Source organism: Triturus cristatus, chromosome 6, assembly GCF_964204655.1.
Source record: "Triturus cristatus chromosome 6, aTriCri1.1, whole genome shotgun sequence".
In the NCBI taxonomy this organism is placed as follows: domain Eukaryota; kingdom Metazoa; phylum Chordata; class Amphibia; order Caudata; family Salamandridae; genus Triturus; species Triturus cristatus.
The window spans coordinates 152,477,885-152,502,497 of record NC_140589.1 but is presented as its reverse complement, the minus strand read 5'-3'; the positions used below and the strand labels follow the sequence as shown (position 1 = coordinate 152,502,497).

Sequence of the window (24,613 nt, the reverse complement as noted above, 5' to 3'; positions counted from 1 at the left end):
GTGAGGTCATGTTCTATTTGGCTCCTCAATTACTCCTCCACTCCTACATAGCTATTGAAAAAGGGAAAGCTGTTTTTGAAGGGGGCATACATCAAATAAAATTGCAGATTGGTAAGTGGACATGTTCATCTCTGGGTTCTGAGGCATAACTCGCACTGCCTCCTTGTTGCCTATTTGATGTCACCTGGAACTCATTGATTTTAATAAAAAATAGGAAATCCTTTATTCACTGTTGACTAGCTATATTTCTCTATATCCTCCCAAGACAATCTGACCTATATTTCATAGAGGTTTTGAATGTAGCCCATATTTGATGGATATGGTTTGTCTGAGGTAGCCTCGCTGTTTATCTGGCCTTCTTTACAGCGATCACCAGCAAGTTCATCTCATAGAACCCTGCCATGGTGCAACAAGTAGTAAGTCAGTGTTGACACATGAATGATTGGGCATATTCAGGAAATCACTGCTCCCATCTTCTCCAGCGTGTATTTGTTAATTTAGATGTCCTTTTAACACTGTGCCTCAGTCACATCAACCATTTATAGCTTAGAATGATTTTATAATAAAGGCTTACATATATGCCAAGGTTTCAGATTGTTTGTGACATTTTGATAGTTTCAATGTACTTATGAGTGACATTCAACGACTGTGTGACTTTTTCTCACGACCAAAATCATTCAGTGGTGTTCATGGAAACAGACAAATATCAGAAATAACACATTTGACCAACGAGAAACTCACTCTGCAGCAGGTGGTTTTAAATCTATTTCTAAATAATCTGCACCCTCCATCCTAACCTCTGCACTGGGTGCGACTGAGCCACAAGTAACAAAGGGATGTCTGTCACAAAAATCGCAACCCATTGAGCTATGCACATAAAATACAGTTCTGTAAATGCGGGTAGATTTTCTTTGCAGCAGGCATATTAATCCTCTGTGCTACTTTATGGTACCCTCTGTGTACAGCACCAGCATATGCCGAGGTCAGGAGGAAGTGAGCAGGTGGTCGATTCTTGAACACCAGTCTCCTCCTTTAGCTCTGGGCCGTGCAGGGCGTGCAGCACAATAGCAGTTAATTCCTGGGGGCCAGGCCAGCGTGGAGAAGATGCATCCAGCCACAGCATGCGCATACTGGACACAGCTCCTCCCAAACAGTGTCAACTTCACAGGGGACCTGACGTGACCCGGGGTCGATCTGTGAGAGCTTCAGAGCGAAAGGTGCCGCCAGCGCCTGATCGAATCCCGAGCGCCAAAGGAAAGCGGTCCATGACTAGGGGTGACGCCAGTTTAAGTTGCCAGAACACTTGTGGGCTAACCTCCGATAAGCAGAGAGTTCTGCAGGCCAGTTACATGCGTCGGGCTCAGAACGTTCACACAGCCAGGATATCGGGGTCTCAGCTGCTGCTAATTCAGCCAGTTAAGCCCAGCTCCACCATGGCAAGAGGAGCCGGAGAGAAGGCACCCCAGGCAGTCCCAGTCACTGCATTCAGTCAGTTTTTGCTGGCATTTAAAGCTGTACCAACCCAACGTGAGTTTTTTTTGCTTAGCTAGAGCTTATTCTCATCCATGGATTTCTGAGAGAATGAAGTGTGTGTACAATTAGTACTTCTCGTACTAGAACTGGCAATGAGTCGACGGATATAAATCTCAACTAAAACGTTTTTGCACGGTGTATGCGAAAATGTGTACCAGAGGTACAAAGGCAGATAAGCACCTGATCCAGCGGTAATTACCTGGTAATTTCCCTATTCAAAACCTCATTACCTATTGTTTACCGCTGTAAAGGGTGACCTGATGGACCTTTTGATGACCATGTTTCACCAAACAGGAGACTTTACATAAATATGAAAATTAAATGCAAACCATATTTAAGGCAATAATGAGAGTGGCGAGTTATTTTAAAGGGTTTTATTTTTAAGTCAGAAGTTAAGGTTCTCTGACTCTTTATTCATTAGTCACATATCAATCAGGTTACTGAATTGAACAAGCATTTACAATGCAATGGTCTCGGCATTGGTAAAGTTAGAGCTATTGCCATTGCTCATGACATTATTTTTGTTATGTTTTTGTTTTTAAAACATTTAAAGAAACGGCGTTGTCATGAGCAATGCCAATAGCTCTAACTTTACCAATGCCGAGACCATTGCATTGTAAATGCTTGTTTTGTGTTTGAAAGAAGGCAGATCTCAGCATTCCAGGCAAATGCCGATTCCTGTTTGCTTGTTTAAAGGACGCAAAAATTCCAAAGTTAATGCACACCATTAAAAAAAATATATTTATATACAAAACACTATCTATGCTTGCTTGCAGCTCTGTATAAAACAAGGACAGTTATAATTGAGTGTAATTGTAATTACATTAATATCGCGATTGCTACCCCTGACGGAGTCGAGGCGCTCTTTGGCGAGTAGCACGCTGCGCCAGAACCCAAAAAGTATTATTGGTGAATTAGTGTAAGGAAATATGAAATTAATTTGAGCGGCAGACATGTGAGTCTGTTGGTTGGTTTGAAATGGTACCCTGGGATACCCACTGCATCCAAATTGCAATCTGGTCTTTAGTCGTGAGTATGAGAAAACGTAGAGACCCTTGAAGAGACAGGGGAAAATGGAGACAGCGGGAAAAATACCACTAACGTTATTTGCCAAATTGGATTCACTTCCCTGAAACATTTACCAAGCCATCGTAGGGGGTATCGTTGCGAACAATTGGTCCCTTTTCTAGGCAAAGATGAATTGGCCTGAGCATTTACAAGATGCCCCTCCTACAATACCACTTTTTCGGTGACTGATCTTTGCATAGTTTATGAATGTTTTTGGGTGACGGGCGTGTTGTGTGGGGAAATGTAGCGCCTCGACTGAGCTTTTATTTTGCTTTGCTCCACGGATTTAGCCGTAGACTACCCGGGGCTAATTCTGCAGTTCGAACAGGTTGTGAATTTAAGCGGCAGCTAAGACTTAAGGGCCTTCAAGCCCCTTCCGATCCACCCATATAACCTACAGAAGAAACTACATTTCTCAGGCCTAATATTCTGCCGCAGGGCTGCCAAATAAACTTAACTGAATTCCTGGAGATTAATTCCGGGTTAGGCCACAAAGATAAAGAGGTGGTTGTGGATCACATTCCCCCCCCCCCCCCCCCCCCCCCCCCCCCCCGTGCGATTTAAACGGGAGGAATTTTCAGGTGGCTTGTTTGGCTTTGTGTACCGAAGAGGTCTAGAAGTTACTTTGTCTGACCTTGCCACAGAACGGCTAGGCTGGATTGATAGTTTACTTGTTCATTTTTTTTATGCAGGGTTTTGAAGTCGATAGTAGAAATTGCTTAGGCGGCGCACCTTACTTTCAAACGTAATTCAGTGGATATTCACAAACCAAGATTGGGAACCGCAGTGCTACAGCACTGTCAAACGGTTCTCTTCCAATATTTAATTTGGGGTTGCGTTACTCGTGTCCCTGCATTTTCGTATGATGGCGGGACAGTGAGCGCAACAATACCATATTACGCTGGCGCTTTCAAATCTCCTGGTCCGTTCCCATCTGCTTTAGATTCTGGTCCCTCTGCAGGGCAAGAGCTTGATGGTTCGTCACGTACACATCCCAAACAGTCTGCTGACTGCTGCGTGCATAATGTGGCACCCTACCAGTTCTTAGGCAGCGTAAATGAATCTAGATGCAACATAAGACATGCACCTACAACCAGCCTGGACAGTGCTTTGCAAATGGATGAATGTACTCTAAAAAAGCCGAGAATTGGATGTCCCTATATTCTGAACAACTTTTTGACCAACTGAGGGACACTGCACGAAACTCGCACTGCCTCGAGTCTGAACACCAGAGCGCGCTCTCGAAGTCTTTATAAACACTCGGAGGCTCATTTCAACAGTAATGCCAGAGGAAAATAAAATTTACAGAAACATTAGTGGGAACAGCGAATACTAAGAGTACAAGATTAGTAAAACGTGAAATATAAACGGATGCTAAATAACTGACCTGGATTACATGAATTGTTCAGAAATAGTCCGTGCTTTTCCCCAGTAAAGGTAAGGACAAGACAATGGGGATCCGTTTACTTGTTCGTTCTAAAATGCTACAGGGTCTGGGACTCTGGCCGTGTTTTTTTTAGGCAAGGCAGCACTCGTACAGTGAAAAACAAGTAAAGAGGAACAAGTCGAGGGCACCGGAAGACACCACCGCCTTTCTCCGAGGCAGAGCAGAAATGCCTCGGAGAAACGCAGCGTCCTTTTCGGATTCGGGGGCGTGTTTTGCTGTTATCTCCTCCAGCCATTGGCTGGAGGAGATAATTGGACTTTCTGCAAAAAACACGCCCCCGATCCGAAAAGGACGGGCATGATCGGAGTGACGGGACCTCTTCTCCAATGGCTGGCCAGCATTGAAGAGGCCAGCCAATGGAGAACAGGGGAGAAGAGGGGCGGGTTCAAGCCCCTCTTCTCCAAAACATTAAATCTCTCGACTTCCGGTTCTGCTTTCGGCAGACCGGATGGTCCTGAGACCTAAAAATAGGATTAATACAGAACATATTAGTCTACATATAAGCATCACATATAGGAAGGGAAATGTGGTGCAAATTGTCAGTCAAAACTCTTAGAGTTTCTAAGAAAAAGAGTAAGTCTTGCAAGGTTAATCAATAATTAATAATGGTAATAATCTCCCATAAAGAGAAATAAATGCATAGGACAAATAGTTAAAGCATGAAATTTAAAGCTTTGCACCTAAAATCTACCCTGTTCTGATCCTCAACTCTTTCTCTCTGCCTCGCTGTGCTAGTCTGTGTCTGTCTCCGGCTGCAAAATAACCCCCACAGACGCAGCCCCTCCTTCCCTCTCCTCCCCGTCTGTGTCCGGCACAGAAACTGGGCCTGGCCCTCAGGAAAAAAATGAGCAAAAAGAGGCACTCCTCCCACTTGTGAGCCATATTTCAAGCAAAAGTTCACGTGCTCGGTCCTCATAGCTGATCCAATCGGAACTTCAAGACACATCTCCCCATGGGCTGACTGGATACGTTATTAATCAGGCGTGTTCCTGTTCAAATTTTAGTCTTGTGATTCTGAAAAAAAAAATGTGTGCTCTTCACTCCACGTTTAAACAGGCTACAAAAATATGCAACATAGTGAAGGTCGAAGAGACGGAAACAGGAGGGCGTGATTTATTAACCCCTTCCATGCCCATGACGGAACGGTTCCGTCATGAGCATCGGTTGCGCTGTGCTCATGACGGAACCGTTCCGTCATGGGCCCGCCCGCGCTCGAACCCTTCAGCACCGCGGGGGAATTCCCGCAGCGCTGAAGGGGTTAACAAAGCTCTTTAATTTAAAGTTGGTAGGGAAGAGGAGCACATTCAATTCTAATGTTCAAGGGCAAAAACTACAGTAAGCTGAGTCCACTAAAGCAAACTGAAATCACGTGGTTTTCTACAGTGTGAAACACAATTCAGCACATTTCTACTCTTGCAAAAATATATGTTAATTCAGTACAAGTATATGCCATTTTGAAAGTACAAATACATTTTCTAAATTAATGTGCATTCTGCAGTGAGATTACGTATTTATTAATCACATATAAACATGGCTGTTCAACTAATTGAGCATGTTTTCACATAAAAGCACCTCCAAACGGAACCATTCTGATCAGGCCTTATGTTTTCATCTTGCTTGCGCCACAATCTGCGTGACATTTTAGAACTCATGTCTGCAGCTTTTTGTCTTATAATAATGCATACATTTTATAGGTGAAATCTAAGCTCTTCACACCCATTACTGCTCCTTACCATAGGGAAATATGTTTGTGTAATCAATTTAAATCGGCATGTGTAGCTGTTAATAAGAGAAGCTAAGCAGAGAACTGTAAACACTTCAGGGCAGAACAAGTAATATTGAGGAGCAGCCAGAATGTCTTCAAATTGCATTTTACAAACCAAGAGTGGGTCAGATACATTGGGAAGGGACACAGCAGAGTGTTCCTTCTATTAACCTGGCCTGGGTGGTTAGCTCTAGTCTCTGGGAAGCTCCAGTAACTAATCACTACATTTGTTCATGAGGATTCAATCAGATCTGCATGCACTCGGTGATCCACAAAGATAAGTTCAGCCTCCTTCTCACTCCTAGATACCGGTCCTGCTCCATCAGAGGTATCCCAGAAATAAGACAATTGTCAGTAAAGTTGTTCACCAGATTTTAAGGGATGCGGCGTTGAAATGTACATCAGTCTGCTTTTCAACCTGATCAGTACTCTGTTTCGATTGTTTCAACTGGATCAGTACTCCGTTAAGATTGGGCAAGAGCATAAAAACAGCAGTCCTGCCAGAGCAAGAATATAGTTTGCTACTCTGTACAAGAGCGTTAAGCCATATTAATGTCCTCATAATACTTTATTTCGGCAGAAGTGCCATAAAAGTTTTCCACTTCACAATTTTGCTCAAGTATATAAAAATACAAAAGTGAGCAGTTTGTGGATAATGACCTATTTTAATAAAAAAAAGAAAAATAACTAGTGTACAAATGGCTAAGATACATATGAACACCAATGTTACGATTAAAATTTCAACGTATAAGTACCAACAGGACGAGGCAGCCAAAGAATGTCCTGATCAAGCCATTTCGGCTTGATGCTTATTAAAGTCTATTGAAATGACATAACTCTATTGTCCATTACTTTATAAGAGCGCTATGTGGGGAAGTATCCAGGTAAAAACTGTGATAAGTGTTAACCTCAATTGCGAAGCGTTTGCCTCCTTCACTGTGATGACCGAAAACAAAGAAGGACCTACTCAGTGATTTAATAACGCATACTGACACACACATGGACACTTCATCATCCCTTCCAGGAGTCCCAACCAGAGGTTCACCAAAGTGCGACATCAAAAACAATGCCTCCTCAAAATACTCATGGCTTTGAATCCCGCCAACCACTTCACAGACCCCTTTCCCGCAAACTGTATAAAAGACTTCATTCCATTGCTACTGCCTCTATGGACCAAGATTATAAAAACCGCTCTCCCTCAAGGAATCATCCTTAAATCTGGGCAGGTATCCCCCATTCTAAAGAAGCCAACAGTGTACCCCGCAGACCTAAATAATTACCGTCCAATATCCAACATCCCTACCCTGGCCAAACTCTTAGAAAAACGTATACACATTCAGCTTGGCAAACACATAGACCATTGCAACCTTCTCAACCAATACCAGTCCTCACTTTGTTGTGCTTGAGGTCCCAAATAAGCTTTGCCCAAAAAATATCGATGTTTTCCCTTTTAATTGCCCAGATTGCACGCCTGAAGTCCTGTTTTGCATCTTTCAGGGCAGAACCAAGTAGTTTGTTTGAGGGATTGCGTTGGACTGCTCTCAAAGCCTTATTGACTTCTCACGTTAGATGTTTAAACATATGCGACCTGTATCAATTATGGCTAGCTGATGGGGTGTATCTGAGCTGCTTTGTTCTAAAGTTCACTTTGGTGGCAAACTGTTCTGTATAAGTGGTAGCAAGTTGAACCCATTTATCCGTTGGTGAGCCTTTGAATTGTTGCAATTATTTCCAGGTGGCAGTGTGGAAATGTGCCTTTTAATGAGAGGGGTCACCCTTCTCTTGTCCACGGGTCCGTAGACCAATAAAATAGAGATTGGCACTAAAGCTGGAATTCAAATAACCAGCTTATTAATCACTCATGAGTGGGACCACGTCCATACAACACCCTCAAGTGTTGCAGGAGGTAGTACATTGAATACACAGGCCATGGTGCTTTTATGCACGCTTTGTTGCAGAGTAAACATGTAGATACAAATAGAAGGTACAGGCCTACACAGAAATAGTTACCGACAAACCTGGGCAGATGGGTGGTCACTTAGTCAGCAAAGTGGGAGGGGGAACAGAACTGTTTACAACAGCAGAAAATAGTTGACAGTTATCTTTCACCAGGTGCATTTTAGCAGCTACAGGGCTTTTCTCAGCACGTACATTGCTTTGGCTCAGTACTGAAGGAGTTAACTAAAGCTTTTGACTCAAGCAGAATAGAAGGGCAAGCAACAGTGAAGACGGAAGAATTACATAGCATAAACTGACACCATTTTGGTTGTGGCATCCATTTTGTTAGCTAACGGAAACTATTTCAGATTTCCACAGCGGGTTGCTTCATGTTCCAGTCTTTCAATTGATTCCGCAGTTCACCCAATTCTTTTTAGGTTAATTAAATGTATGGTTCTGGCTACTTCTACTAAAGGCTGATATTCTGTTGGTGACATTGCCAGTACCAGCTCCTGAGGTAGACGGTCGCTTTCCTGACTTCAGCCCATTTTGTATGAGAGGGCTAGGTTTAATAGAGGGAGAGACGGCCGTATGGTCTATTAATGAGGTCCCGCGTTGGGAGTGGAAAGAGAAGGCTGGAGGGATATCTCCATTGATGCAACCATTTAGGACCCACAGCCCAAGATGCTCCAGTTTCCCGGCCAGGGATGTACCCATTTGATCCTTCCTTACTATGCTCGGCTGAGTTTGCTTGGTAATGTCCCACTCCTGTTCCTGGGCCTGAATACCTTCACTTTTAATAGTTTGGCCTATTAGTGTCATGTTCAAATCGCCTGTCACCATTAGTGGTATTTTTGAGTTGTCACCTTCCAGATTTGCAGTGTGATTTATTAGCTGTTTTGACTGCTGTATGACCTTTTCGTGTTGGTGGTATATAGATGTTTATCAACGTGAGACACTTCTTTCCACCATTATTATAAGATGTATTGTCTGAAATCTGTCATGATCGATTGTTGGAGCAGTGTGGCTCATTGTGAATGATGTTAAGTATACTCCCAGGCCACCTTTCCATTGTCCGTATTTTCCTTTTGTTAGCTGGAATAAGGACGTGAGAGAATCCCAGGATTGAGAGAGGTTCCGGTGCCCAGTTTTCTTGTAACGCTATTATTGAGAAAGATTGAAAGTATTGCAGTAGGTCTAGATCGCTGATCTTTGCTTTCAGCCCATGGATATTCCAAGAGCAGATGCTTAAATTAGATGGTCTGTTTCGGTCCAGTATCCAAGGCGGTTTTTGTCTATTGTTGGTCGTCTATTGATGGTACTCAAAACCCAGCCCCATTAGTTTCTTATTTCTTTCCCCCCCCCCCCCCCCCCTCTCAGTTGAATCTGGGGGTGGGTATGTAGACCGGGTACTTTATTTTGATCGAAGGAGGGCCTATTGCTTTCTTAGGGACTGAGTATGGAGCTCGTTCAGGTCTCTGCTTTGTAGTCAATGTGTTTTCTGTCCAGATGAGTGGTAGCAGATACCCAGGCTCAAGATGGAGCTTCACTAGGATCCCACAATCCATGCATTGTTTGCTTTCAACTTGTATTCTCTTGGCGGTGTCTGACGATTTCCAGGTGACCTTGGTTGAGTCATTGTGCTGCCCTAGTCCGGGGGTCGATTAATTGGACCGATTCAATTTCGGCTGATAAAACCCATGCTAAGGTCAGAATCTGCTTCAGGAGTCGAAGTATATTCCTGCGATTTAAAATGTCTTCCTTGCCCCGTGAACGGTATTTTGGGTGAAGCAAGGGGATGCTTGTAGGCCCTTTGGGGCAGGATCTTTGTGCATCCCTAACTGGATGCTCCGAATGATTTAGTGCCTGGTCCTGATGACCATCGGCTGCAAAATAGGGTCTGCGATCTGTCTTGAGAGCCCAGGTAATGCCTTCCCACTCATATTACCCTCCTTTGGTGCCAGTAGGTTTTGAGGTGCGACGTTGACCACGGATATTTGAGTGGACGCTCTCCCTAGAGTACTGTTGTTGGTTGCCAGTACTGGGCCACTATTCCGTCTCCTGTTGGTGATGTAGTTCTCTTCAGGATTTGATTGGATGAGATCCTGACAGACCTAGGAAATGTCACCGAGATTGAGCCCCGTTTGAATTTTGTTGATTGTCCTTACTAGGCAGGGTGTGCGATCGTGCTTGATTGAGCGTAGGGGTGAGTTGGAACTTGTGCTTTGTTTTTGAATAGTGTTACTTCCTCAAACTGTGCACCCTTTTCATCTTCTAGGCCTTCTGTGCTGGTGGATATTACTCTGCTCTCTCCTTATTTGTCTTCGTTAATGTACCTTACTTGTTGTGTTACATTCCTTGTCAACTTTTGTGGGGGGCATGTTTTGGATGGATGGTGCAAGTCTGGCGATGTTACAGAATTTTGCCCTTGAGTCCCATTTCGCTCATCTATGATGTAAAGGTTTTGTACTGCAATAGTTTTTTTTCACAGGATGAGTATTTTCGGGGATTTCCCTGTTGGCATTTGCGTTTCTTGTTGGATTGAGTAAGCGAAACGTGGTCTGTCAGCCAAGTTGGTTTGGACAGGTTTTTGTTTAGCGATTTCCTGTTTTTTGCTCCTTATTGGTTTTGTGCTCTTGCCTATCGAGCCAGTGAATTCATGAGCCTCTTTTCTTTGTTAATTGATGTTGCAAGGGGGCAGGTATGTCTCCATTAGGTCCTGTAGTACCGCTTTTTTTTATCTGGTGAAGTCCCTTTCGCCTGGTCTTTGCTTGCTGGGCTACTGTTCCCTGTGTGGAGCTCTTCCTGGGCCATTCCTTGACGGATTACTTGAGCTGACTGTGTGTCTTTTTAGGACTGTTGGAGGTCACCCCTTGAGGTTAGGCCACTGTATTTTAGTTTTTTTATGGCTTTCAGAACCTCCAGGACTTCCTCCAAAACTTTAGGGAGGGAGATTAGTTTCTTCAAAATTGAGGAGCATGTACATTTTGGGGTGAGGTTCATTGTGCTATCTGGAGCTCTTTAAATCAAGTTGTTTAGATCTGTTATTTTCTGGTCTATCCCAGACACTTAGGTTTCGACTGCGTTCACAACCTCAATTTGAATATCCATTTTAAGTGAATATGTTAAAGCCTTGACCATTGTTTGAATGGTTCTCAACAGAGGACCAGGTGTCATTGCCCAGTTAGTCCGCTGAATCCCCGACAGCTGAAAAATCTGTCCTGGTTCGACTTCTGGGCTAGAGCCTAGTTTAATTGATTCTCTTCTGGTTTTGACTAGTGACAGTATTTCTTTTGCTCCCTGTTCTTGGATTTCCAGGACTTTTCTCGTCCTTGATCTTGTCGCAAGTAAAATTATAAGACTGGTCAAGGGGACTTTGCCTTGTGTTAAGTCCTGGTCCTAGGTCTCATTGTTGTTGGTCTGGCTCATAAGGACTTAAATCTAGGTTCCTGCTGTAAATTTCTGGACGTGAGCTTCTAGTGTCCAAGTGGGTGCCAGGGGCTACCACTGCTGAACTAATATGATCCCCCTACAGCCCATTCTTTAATATGAAAAGTTAGACTGGTCTTGTATTCTGGGCTTTCAATTATGGTTGGATCTTGTTTAACAAGGGGAATTTGTTGCCTGCATGGTAACTAGAGTGTACCATTGCAGAAATATTAATGCGGTTTAGGTTTTCGGTTGCCACAGACACTGAAGCAGAGACTGGATCTCAGTTGGAGCCAGTTACTTGTTTAATGACTGGTTCATTAATGGTTGATTCATTGACCTTTTTTATGATTGTCTGTTTGAGTGGAGCAGGGAGCCCATTGGTGTGAGAGGTGGTTGAGGAGATGATGATGCTAGCTGCATCCTTTAATAGCTTACATTTTTCTGTAATCCTGGGCTGATCACTTGAGATTCTTAAGCCCTGGGAGGTGTTGACACTCACGAGAGGTGTTGTACTAACTGTGGTCTTTTTCTGTCTGATTTCTCCATATTGCAGTGTCCTCCTTTGCTTTCCTGACCTCATTATGGAACAATTCCTTGTTGCCCGTCGACCAAGCCTTTTTCAGACAGCCTCTGTTTTTGTTGAGCCACACTGTCCGATATGTACTTGCAGCCTGACTTGCGTTGTCCCTCGGATCAGTTGGCATTGTTGACTAGGTTAGTTGCCTGAGCTGACCATGTAGTAAGGCTGGTTGGTTGTGCGGCTGCTTCGTGTTGGTTGTGTAGCTGAGCAGCTTAAGGCTTCCCCCAGTCAGAGGGGGTTGGGGTGCTATGGGGAGATTAAGCGAGGGCAGGTTGTTATGGCTGGTTGTCAAGATGGTGTTGTGCTTTGTTGCAGTGTGGTGAAGAGGTGCAGTAGATGCAGCGTGGTGGTAGGCGCAGCCCTCCCCCTTCACCACACCTGGAATGTGCAAGCCAATCTGCACAGCCAGAAGAAGCCTGCAGCCCTTACCTCTTGCCCCCCCCGTCCACCCCCCCTCTGCTTACAGTAGCGCCAACCTGGACAGCACCACTGAGCATCACAAGAGCACTGTGGGGGGCAGCAGGTGTCCAATGGCACCCAGCAGAGGAGGTAGGCTGCTGCGGGGCAGAGGGAGGGAGGGGGGCGGGGGGAGGGCTGTAGATGCCCACCCTTCGAGGCTGCCTCCCCTTCATGGCCACTCAGCACACAGCAGTGCCGCTTACCTGTCTCCTTGCCTGGCCTGCCCATCACTTGCTCCCTTTCCTGCCTCGGGGGGGGGGGGGGGAGGAGGCCCCTCAGGGTGTAGCACAATACCCTCCACTCTGCTCTTTTCTGACTCCTAGAGATGCCCAGGAGCTCCAGCCACTGCCCACCACTCTCCTCCTGCCTCGGTAGGGCCTCCAGGCATAGCACGGTGCCCCACCCTGCGCTCTGCGCTCCCCCCTTGCCTGGGAGCGCTCACCACACGTAACTTGGCGTTCATGGCACTCCAGTGTTCTGTTGACACGTGAAAACACATACGCAAGTGGTGATTATTCTGAGGCAATTCCTATCGGCAATAACTTTGTTTTTGGATTGTTTTTAAATTGTGGAAGACTGAGGTCTTATCAGTAATTCCTGACACAGAATCTGAGTCTCTGAACACATGTAGGAGTCCCCCCCCCCCCCCTCCCCCCACCCCCTTTGACAATTGATATGCCGAGTCCACGACTTTGAGGGAATTGCCAATTTTAACAAATGAGGCAGTTTGTCTTTACAGATTTCCTTTTTACTCCAATAAATCCTCTAGCAAACAGAGAAATGTGATGAAGTTGAATTTAAGAATCTACATATCTACCTAAAGAAGTAGTCATTTATAGGTAATAAGCCCATTACTCGACAACATTTCTCAGTAGTGATATTAGAGCATATGTAAAGATATGTTCAATATACAAAGGATCAGTCCTTTGGAGCTCTTACCCTAAACATTCTTTGATTTAATGTCTGGCAGGTTGTGAGATTCCATTCTTGCAAGTTCAGCCGCACTTGTTGCAGCTTCAAGTCAATGTTTATAGCTTATTCAGATTTCTAAATTCTCTTCTCAAATATCTGTAGTGTGTGATCTGTGGCCTCTGATACCAGGATTTAAGGCCCAAGTTACTAAAGTTGAAATTTCCAATTGATTGTTAATCCTACTCGAACACCTATCATTTATATGCTTAAGTACACAGTTGAGGTAATGGAATTCCTCAGTGAATGTGGTGGATAAATTGAACCTACCTATAATTCTGACATATGGATGGCCACATCCTTCCTATTGATGAAGTAATGGAGTCCTGACCTCAGCCACTCTACAAAGGGATACGTGGAAGAGTCCTTAAACAAATAAAGGGGATGGAAAATGTGCCGTGAGCAGAACAGCATTATGTGCTTCTGTAGTGATTCCTAGTGCCGTTGGCACCTACCTAAATTTAGTGCCCAATCTTACCAAACACTGAAGTCAAAACCTGAAACAGAAGATTAATTACGAACATATCAGCCTGTGAACCGGAATAGAAGTTTCTGCTGCAAACAAAACACATTTTCCAGTTCTGTCTTTGTGTACTGAAAATATTTTTTAACAAATTATCCAAATCTACACCACAGCGTGCACCTGCAGTGTATGATTTCTTAACACAAAACACTAGTACATGGCAGGTGGCAGCCATACAAGGTACATGCAAACAACTATGATCAGCACATGCAGCATTATCACCACTCTTTGCTAGGATGTGTCGGATAGTGATTGGGGTGGAATGGATCTGGTGTTATGGGGAGTGAGATGGCAAAGTTCTACTGTAATAGCTGTTAGTGTGGCAGTGCGATTGGGCTGAACTGGTTTGTTTCAAAATGGTTGTTGTGTGGCCATAGTATTATAAGTGCTGTAGATTACCTCCTCTTGGTCCTTGATGTTTGACTTGGCCTTGATGAGGTACCTCTGATCTACATCTTGACTTGGCCCCATTCTGCCTGTGCCTTTGCTCAACAAGGTCCTGCACCTTCCCTAGAGTCTAGGATGCCATGCCTAGTTGTGTAAGGTTGGGATTGTTTAGGACGGTGCTTCCGTGTGCAGTCGCGGCACACCAGAGAACGAAGAGCATTGAATGATGAAGGGTAGACCTCAGAAAAGAGCACCAATAAGGTGTTCGTGGCATTGGAACAAAGACTTGTGTGGGGTGGAAGAAGAGGTTGACTATTAGGGCAAAGCTGGGGATGGAATAGAATAGAAAGGAAAAGCCAACAGTCACCTTGGTTGGCAAGTTCAAAAACTGGTTGTGGGGAGTGAGTGATGTTGGCATTGGAAAATAAACACAGGCAGCTATATAGGGAGAGAGGTATATGTGCCATTCACACATTTACAACATTGTAGAGGGCACAAAAAGCCGCCTTCCTTCCCTGCAACAGGGGCATCACTTCGTCATAATACCTTCTCTATAGAAGGACTAAAGGGGAACAGCTCTCTTGGACCCTGTTTGGTGATGGTCTGACACATTGGACATTGGCAAACATCAGTTTACATAAGGAAAAATACAGTAGCATTAAAGAAAATGGACGCTTTACCTCAAAGTCAACACAAGCATTTCTTAGTCAAAGTAAGGATCTACAGTGCATCCTGCGACCCTGGCTGCCTAGTCTATTTTAACTGCTAGTGGTGCTACACTAAAATGTAAAATGCTGTCCAAGTATGCAACCATTGCATCTGTCACACTTATGTCCATTGCAGTGTTTAAGGCAGCTGTCCAACGTTTGCACACTGTAGAACTTGGTAGCGTTGTTATGCACCTTTAACTTTCAAGAATTTGCAAAATATTTTTCTAAAACAAAAGTGACCGTTCCTAGAAATGGAGTGTAGCTATCACTTATGTGTCTCATAATGGCTACAGAAAGGATTCCCAAGACATGTTAAACTGAGTAATAAAAGTGGCAGGGCACTGGTCCTCAGGATGTACCTTTCTCTGAGTATCACCATTGTTGATGCTGATCTGTTTGTCTTCTTTATGGGATAACTTTTTTTCCAAGTTAATTTATGAGCAATGGGAACCAGGCTTGCCAGGTGTATGCATGAAGTACTATTCCATTCCAGGTTTTTTCTTTGAACTCCAGGACTTGTGGTAAAGTTTATTCCATTACAAATCCATACCAGGGGGAAAAACCCTTGCTGAAACAGCACATCACTTATGGACCTGGGAAATGTTGCAGCTATGAGTAACTTTATTCATCCCAAAATAGTACAACCATTTTAAAATGGTAACACTGACCTTAAGTCCCAGGAATGATCTCAAGGTAAGGCACAATCCATTTATTTTTAATATTAAATGTATAATATGATAATTTTGTTAGAGAACAAAACATAACTAAATTTTTGTGTTTAGGACAATGGGCCAGAAAGGGACACTAAGAAATAGATGAGTGTAGAGTTAAAGATTCAAGGATTGATGCTGAGCATTAAGAGCACACAGACATTTTCTGCAAGCTCAGTCTATCCTTTCAGTGGCTGTGCTCCGAGCTTTCCTTCAGGCCACATTATTCGCAATAGAATGTGGTCTAGAATGTTATCAGTTAAACAACCCTTTAGGAATTTCAGCTTTCATTACCCAATCACCCTGTCCTTTCAAATCTGAGGACTACTTGGGTGGTGGTAGTGCCTTTATTTCCCTGACTATCTTGCACTTCTTGCAATCTATTAGATCTGTAGGTGGCCAAAAACCTAGGATGCTTTTTGGTGGTAGTCACCCATCACATTGTTGTGATAATGCACTTCCAACTCTCCTTGTACTTCTTCCTTTCAAAATCCTTTAGAGACAATTTTTTTTTTTTACAGTTTGTTATTTTACGCGTTTTTGTGTCATACTGCTGGTAGTGTAGCTTGTGATCCAACGGAGAAGTGTTCGTTGGGAAAAGTAATGGTAAGTAATCTATTCTCAATTATTTTGCCAATCGAATGCTTATTTAAAAGTTTCCTGACTAAATTTTTATTTTGACCTAATCCTTTGGTACTAACTATAGCCTTCATTTATACGTTTTATTGGAATGCTGGTTTTTGTTGCTTCATTAGCTCCCTTTTCTCTTTCTCTTCTCCTTTTTTATCCTGTGTGTCGCTGCATTTCATCTTCTTTCCAGTTTCAACTTTCGACAACTCATTGTATAGTGCATCACTTCCTGACTACGCCAGTTGCCAGCCTCCATCAGTGCCTCCTCCATCATACGCTAAAGCCATTGCAACACCAGTATCAAATCTCTGTACAGATTCCACGCCTGATTATACCTCAGTAACCTCTGCTACACCTAGTTCTACTCCTCCAACACCACCTTTGAGGCACTCTGCATCACGTTTTGCAACATCTTTGGGATCAGCCTTTCATCCCGTTCTTCCCCATTATGCAACTGTTCCTCGTCCTATCACCAAAACTTCCCAGCCTTCTTCTCCTGTAAATACAGCCCCTCCGCCACCTCCTCCCATAAAGCCTATTGCCTGGTCTGCTCAGAATTTTGCACCGCTTCCGCCATCTCCTCCTGTCATGATTAGTAGTCCTCCAGGCAAAGCCACAGGTCCAAGACCGGTTTTGCCAATTTCTGTGTCCAGCAAGCTATCACAAATGGCACAGTCTCCCACTGCACCAAATGGATTACATGACTTTATATCTTATCCCCCACCTTCATCTTCTACCTCAACACCAGCTCCCCCACCTCCACCTCCACCCCCGCTGCCACCTTTTCCTCCTTACTCATTTTCTGGGTCTCAAGCTACCCCTCCATCTCCAACCACCCCTGTTGCTTCAACACCCTCATCCCTGCCTAGTGTTTTCCCTTCTCCCTCTGCAGCTACCCCTGCCTCTGAGAACTTTCTAATCTCTTCCCTGGGAGACTTCTCTGCTTCTGAGCCAGTCTTGCAGACAGCCTCTCAGCTGATTCAGCCTCCAACCCACCAGGGTAAGGTTTTCTGTTCCTGCTACTAATAAACTAATTGGGGAAATGCGCTCTCGTTACTTGAAAAACTTGAAATGCCTGAAAACATTCTTCATTGACCTACTGCTTAGCATAAATCACTAGATTTTTCACGTATACTGTACATGCCTTGAAACAATACTTAAGTATTTTAATATCTGTATTGTGTGTAGCGTTTCAAAATGTCTTAAATTAGCTTAGTCACATACATCGAAAATGAACGTTATCTTTAGTTCAGATTAGACATTGAGATTTTTGTGGCCATTTTACCTACGTCATGTTTTCTAGAGATCGTTGACTCAAGATTTAAGACTGGAAATGGGATTAATCATGTTTATACAAACGTCTGCAAGCCATATGCCATCTTTAGCTGCAAAAACCATTGTTTCGGATTTTTTGTATTAAACCATAAAAGGCGTTGTCTACACCTGGTTGTTTATCCACCTGACTCGTTTTAGGCATGATATAAACTAGCTAAGACCAATCACAATACCAAAGGTATTCGGTTGAAGAACCTGATGGTGGTAGTTCTGACAAAAATCTGCTTTATGGGGGTGGGGGCGGCGTTGAGAAACATGATGTAATTCATTATTATATGATTCAGACTAGGGATCTAGTGCCCCAGTTCTTTGGATCCAGCCTTGGAATGGTTTCACCATTGACAGCTGACTGCTAGTAAGCACCAGTAAGTGACTCACCAGTTGATGCACGTTTTTAAGCTCTTTGGGGTGGTTAAGACCTACGTTATTAAAGGAAGGTCCAAGATAGATTTTGAAGAAAAAAGTTCACCAATTTACATATGTGGAATGTCGCTGTTGAGGATATTTTTGGGGTGAATCCTGTCCTCCTGTACCTACACAGGGCTCTGCCGCTTTAGTCTTTTCAAGGCTATGCTAGAGGCTCTGTGCCTACAGTGTTCTTGCTCTAGTAGTCCTTATGGTTTTTACTAATTAGACCACAATCAATCTCTGGTTGCTTGTGTTCCCTCCTGGAAGGTGCCTTGGCTGATGATTCAGAATGGAGACTGCTCGCAGTATCAGTCCTTATTTCCATAAGGCGCCCCTCTGCCCACAATGGGTGAAACATGACAGGCGGGATGCTACCCAGAGTGATTTCTGTGTGTTAAACTATTTCAAGCATTCTTCCCAACACCTTTTGAGTATCTGAGACTGATAATAGCTGGTGAGTTTTCATCTTGTTTACTCCAAGATGGGAGAAATGGTCAATTTAACTACTATGTAGTTTACATAAAACATGCTGACTTGGTTCCTCTGCCATCTAGGGATCTTCATTTGATGATATTTGGTCTTTTGCTCTTTGCCGTGATTCACCATTCCTCTTATTGATGCAATCATTCCTGTATAGGCCTCCTTTGCACCATAAAGGACTGAGAACTCTGTCAGCCTTTAAACTGAAAAGGATAGTGAGAAAGTTGATAGTTTGGAAGCTGCGATCCCAAGGATGCATTTTTGTGCTATCCTTCATGGAAACTGCTTTAGAGTCAAATTTCTCTGTGACCAATCCTAGCTGACCAGCCTGCTTTCTTACATATAGTCTCACCCTATGCTAAGAAGTTTAACAGTAGACCGCTGCTTTAGAGACGTAATCCCTAAAATTATAATTAAGTATAATGAAGTGCTTTCCGCAAGATTCACCCCGTTTCCAAGTTTCTTTTATGAAGTTACCTGGAAAAATCCAAATGAACTGCCCACTGAACCAAAATAGTCTGACTTTATACAGAAAAGGATTAACCAAGGCCTGGCACTCTGCACCAGAAACGTAAGCCAATCATTCCTCTGAATCAAGCAAGTGATGATTTTGTGCAGTGAAATACTTTGGCACCATTCAGCGTTCACAGTAATGTTTATATTTTTTCCCTATTGCTATGTTTGCATAAGACATAATGTAGAGTCTTTCTTTCGTGTAGCACCTTTTCCCAAACGTTTTAGGATGTTTTGGCTTGTTTCTGAAATCATACATTTTTCTCATGTGGTACGTCTTATCCTCAGAGTGAAAAGGCTCTCAATTATCAGTTCTTTATTGGGTAATATGAAGAAAAGCATAAAACACGTGTCCTGATTCTGAGGAGTCTCCTGTCAAAGCAGCACTAATCTTACGACTCCCTTATTTGGCCCTGCCTACACAGCTGATGTGCAGTGCTGCAAACCTATTGATCACAGTTCAGTGGGCTTAGTCTGTCAATATCATATCGCCATCATTCTCATTTGCAATCATAAGATTGCTTAACTCCTTTAGGCTTCCCCTTCCTTCTTAGCCTCTCCCTTGGAGCACGAACCAACTACATATGTTCTTCCTTGTCTTTTTGAAGCACACAATTTTTTTTAAAATAAATGTTTCGGTGTTATTCCTGGATGTGCAATGTGCATTTCTGTTACTGTAAACCTCGGCATATGGCTTCTTATTTATGTTGCTATCACCCTATCTGCCATCTTTATTGACACATTAGTTACTTACACCCACAACTGTATTACTCTACTCCACTCTTCTGTATGCCGCTCTGCTCTCTGCCACATAATTTCCCTCTACACAAATATATTGCCATGCTGAACAAAAGGCACACTGCTTTACAACATGGCTATAGACTGGTTTGCTGTGACTTTCAAGATGTGCCTGCCCACTTTCATCGCACCTGAAACCCAATTGACGTATACATTTGACCAACCATGGAGTTAAAATAAACTAGTGTGCTGACTACACACAATTGCACAAAAATCTCTGCAAGCATTGGCCTTATCCAACTCTAATTGCCTCTACCCTGTCTGAATATCACGGATCTACTTGAACCCCACCAAGAAAGAGTTCATTGTTATTGCGAATGGCTTTATTATCTCAAATGCAGATAGTACTGTGACATGAGGTTTGATGAATTGACACAACTCCTCCATGTAAACTTTGCCAGCTAGATGGCATTTGCTTTCCAGAGCCATTAAATCCTTATTAAGTCAGTTCTACAACATTCGGACGTTGATCATTAGGAGCGCCTGCCCGGGATTAGAATATAACCTATTTTGGTGGCAGTTTAATAAACTGAGGCGATCCAAAGATTTCTGTTGAACCGACTTCCTGACTAGTCAGCCAGATGTTGCCATTTTTGTGGTTGAAATGCTGTTGCCTTAGCCACGCCCTCATGTGAACCAGCTTTTTGCAAAGCAATAAGGAATGCTGTTATGTTCAGGGTTTCGACAACACGACATTGAGATGAAGTGTAAACCTAGAAAGCCTCCTTGTGTTTAAGTTTGTTGAACTGCTTGCTGCAAAGAGGGAGCAACAGTCACAATGGCGCAGCACAAGAGACACCAACCCTTGTCCTGCCCCTCTTACTCTTCAGCCCACTGGATTTGTAAATGGTGGCGATACAGGAAGCCCTTCCCACTCCCTTAGTTAGCTTTGTATCCTTTTTGGGGAGGGCTAGAGCGGGAACTTTGAAACTATTAGCAAAGAAGCAGTACTTTTTCTATCCTTTATAATAATGCCATGCCTGCAACTTTGCCAGCTTCAAAAACACTTACTTAGAACCATGCATTTCAAGTTATTTCAGGGTATAGAGTGCTTTCCTGTTCCTGTGTTTCTGTTCTTGCTTGCTTTTTAAAACTGTTCTCCATTTTCCTTGTGTTTGCATTCTTAATTTTTCTTAGAATATTGGCGATTTGGAAATATCATTTTTAATGAGCAGCAGTATATTTGAGATTGGCTGCATTATGATTCTGTATTGGAAGAGTATTTTGGCCAGTATTACATCTTTGAAAACCACTTTTTTTTACTAATATCAGTCTGTTTTAAGATGCTGAATCTTTTATTCTGTAGATTAGGAAATAATGTGATATTTTAAATGTTTGTCCAGTAGATGTTTGAAATGGGATGTTGCAATATATGCTTTCGTGCATAAGCACAATAAGTATTTCAAGATATGCCTAGCTGAATCAACAGGATTACACGTAGGTGTAATTTCCAATCCTATCTTTATTTCAGAGCCTTTCTGTTGTTAATATTTTGTGCTGTCCTTTCAGTACTACCATACTGTATCATTTGTATTCATGACCTTCATCACAACCAACCAAATGTTTTGAATGAAATGCCTTAATTCACCATTTTATTGGTAATGTGTGGGAATGTGATGCCAATGGGTGTTTGTATTTGGGGCTGAAACTCCATTCTCATAGCTGTTAAATCACATCTGCACATAATTGGTCCATTGTCTGCTGTCCTCCGTTTTGCATGGGTCACTCTTCGACACTCACGCTGCTCTCCTCCCGATGCTCTCAGTTGATTATAATTAGCACTGAATAGTCCTGCCTACACACGATCCCGAAGCACTTCATTAAAATACCTAAACATGCTTTTTGTGTGTGTGTGTGTGTGTGTGTATATATATATATATATATATATATATATATATATATATATATATATATATATATATATACATATTCACTTAAAAAACCATAGGTTTCACACATGTTATAGTTAGTTCAGATAACTATAACTCGCGCGCCCGCAATCCACTGCTGATGTCACATATTACATCACTCATGACATGGTCAGTGGCATCACTCATGACATCACGGATGACCTCATCCTTGTGAAAGAGTGGCGGTCGCGTGAGTTATAGTTATCTGAACTAACTATAACGGGGGAATTTCAATGGTTTTTGTCGAGTGAAATGTCCAGCTAACTATAACGTGTGAAACCTATGGTTTTTTAAGTGAATTTGTAAGGTTTTTTAAATGCCAAGTTATGTAAGTTTTATTATATTTTTTATATATTTATTTTACAATAAGCTACCTATGTATATAGTTATAGATTGACTGTATCCTGTAATATGGAATGGCTCGTTTAAAATGTTTTTTGTTTTTTTAAGGTTTTTCACCGTGCGCGCACCCCGCGGTTTTTTGGAAAAAAAAAATTGTTTTTTTCACCCTGCGGGGTCCTTCAGGGACCCCCTGACAAAGGCTAGGGGATCAGGAACTCTCTACCCTGCCCCCTTTTCACGTTCTCCACCTTTCTTTTTCACGGTCACACACAAAACACACAAAATGGCAGCCGACACCTCCTGATTTCGACCGATTCGAATGTTGACTGACATGTAACCACCAATCAATTACGCTCGAGCACGTTATGGTGCGCGCACATAGATATTTATGTTTTAACTGCAATTTTCTCAGGAACTACTGAACAGATTGACACCATATATGCAAAAGGCACATGCCTGACCTGAGGACTACCTCTTTGCCAAATTTCAAGTAATTCTGTTCAGCCGTTCGGGCTGTACATTCGACTAAAGGTCCTATGGGAAAATGCATGGGGAAAAACGCGTTTTGGGACCCCCCTTTTTTCTCAGCCCCCGCTTCGCGAAACACCCCGTGACTTTCAGGGTAGGAGCTGAGCGGAGCGCCCCATTAGTTTTGAAAAATTCGCGAGGATTCGTCAACCGGCTTCAAAGTTATTCAAAATAGAATTTTCAGATTTCCTATGGAAACACGGTCCTAACTATAACTATCTACTGGCGACCGCCAGTAGATAATATATATATATATATATATATATATATATATATATATATATATATATATATATATATATATATATATATCTCAGATAAAAAAATTCTGATCCTGCTCGAGCAAAGAAGGCACGTACACGAGGCTGATGGAATAGGGCTTCTTTATTTTCTCAGGTCTCCCACAACCCGGCAATTTAAGAGACACATTTCGGCAGCGCAGCAGCCTTTATCAATCTACTTGGTGCCATAAACTATCGAGTATTTATAGCCCTCCCCCTCTAAGGCACGAAATAAACATAGACTGTGCTGTTCGAACAAAATACTGTTGCAGACATATTGCTATGTATCATCAATATCACGATTCAAAAAACCAAATGCATGGCTGGTATAACATGCTAATGTTATCTGAAAAATGCATAGTGCAACAAATGAAAATACATATATCGGCATAGTACATAGTCAGCCTGCATTTAACAAAGATTAAACATAATAAGCCTTCTGGTGCATGCACAGACAAAACATGTATTCTGCCTTAATTGGGAGCATGTCATAATGACAAGCCGAGATATGATTATCTGTATTTTAAGTATGGCGCCAATGCCCTCTGAAAAAGCTACCCACATAAAAAATGAACCAAATACAATAACCTCATGCTGCATATGTCTGCAGGTTTGACCTATGCTCTTTACATCGAAAGCAGAATTATATTTGACACACTTATGCGTACAGGAACAGACACAAGAGGAAGAATTAGGGCTAGTAACATGACTCGGGCTATAATAGCACATAGTGTGTACATTTCAATCATATATTTATAATAGTTTTCACTCCTGCTCCTCTCCCCACAAGAGACTCCATAAGCAGGCACCGATACATCTGAAGCCGGTTCATATGTTCATTTATTCAACAGAAAGCATGCGTTTCGGTGAGAGAGAGAGATATATATATATATATATATATATATATATATATATCTATCGCTCAGCTCCTACCCTGAAAGTCTCGGGGTGATTCGTCAAGCGGGGGCTGAGAAAAAAGGGGGGTCCCAAAACGCATTTTCCCATAGGACCTTTAGTCGAAGGTACAGCCCGAACGGCTGAACAGAATTACTTGAAATTTGGCAAAGAGGTATTCCTCAGGTCAGGGATGTGCCTTTTGCATATATGGTGTCAATCTGTTCAGTAGTTCCTCAGAAAATTGCAGTTAAAAGTACATAAATATCTATATGCGTGCACCGTGCGCGCACGGTGCCGTGCGCGAGCGTAATTCTGATTGATGGTTAGATGTCAGTCAACATTCGAATCGGTCGAAATCAGGAAGTGTCGGACGCCATTTTGTGTGTGGCAGTGAAAAACAAAGGTGGAGAACGTGAAAAAAGGGCAGGGTAGAGATTTCCTGATCTAGAACTATATACATAGGTAGTTTATTGTAAAATAAATATATAAAAAATATAATACATACATAAATTAGCGTTTAAAAAACCTTACAAATTCACTTAAATAACCATAGGTTTCACACGTTCTAGTTAGGAATTAGCATTTTAAAAACCTTGCAAATTCACTGAAAAAACCATAGGTTTCACACATGTTATAGTTAGCTGGACATTTCTCTCGTAAAAAACCATTGAAATTCCCCCGTTATAGTTAGTTCAGCTAAATATAACTCGCGCGACCGCAATCCACTGCTGATGATGTCACATATTACAACTGCAACCTGAACTGCTCAACTGAATTACACCAAATTTAGCAGAAAGCTAGATCTTGGTCCATAAAGATCTTTATTTGGGTAAATCCGTTCAGTAGTTTTGGAGTTATTAAGGAAAATATAGATATCTGGGTGGAGCCTCGGCAGCCAATCAGATCTCCCAATCAGATCTGTGCAAACACTTCAACCAGGAAGTATTGGCAGCCCTCTTGGGACTCTGAC

General features: G+C 42.6%; 1 protein-coding gene across 5 annotated transcripts in view; it reads left to right on the top strand.

Moving 5' to 3' along the window:
• Nucleotides 1-24,613, top strand: part of ENAH (ENAH actin regulator) — a 668,777-nt gene that overhangs the window by 431,340 nt on the left and 212,824 nt on the right. For 3 of the 5 annotated variants that reach the window (XM_085610392.1, XM_085610391.1, XM_085610393.1), the window contains one exon: nucleotides 16,342-17,151. The exons of the other annotated variants lie outside the window; for them this stretch is intronic. In XM_085610392.1, the coding sequence (XP_085466518.1) occupies nucleotides 16,342-17,151 (810 nt within the window). The remainder of the gene's footprint in view (nucleotides 1-16,341; nucleotides 17,152-24,613) is intronic. 5 annotated transcript variants of the gene reach the window in all.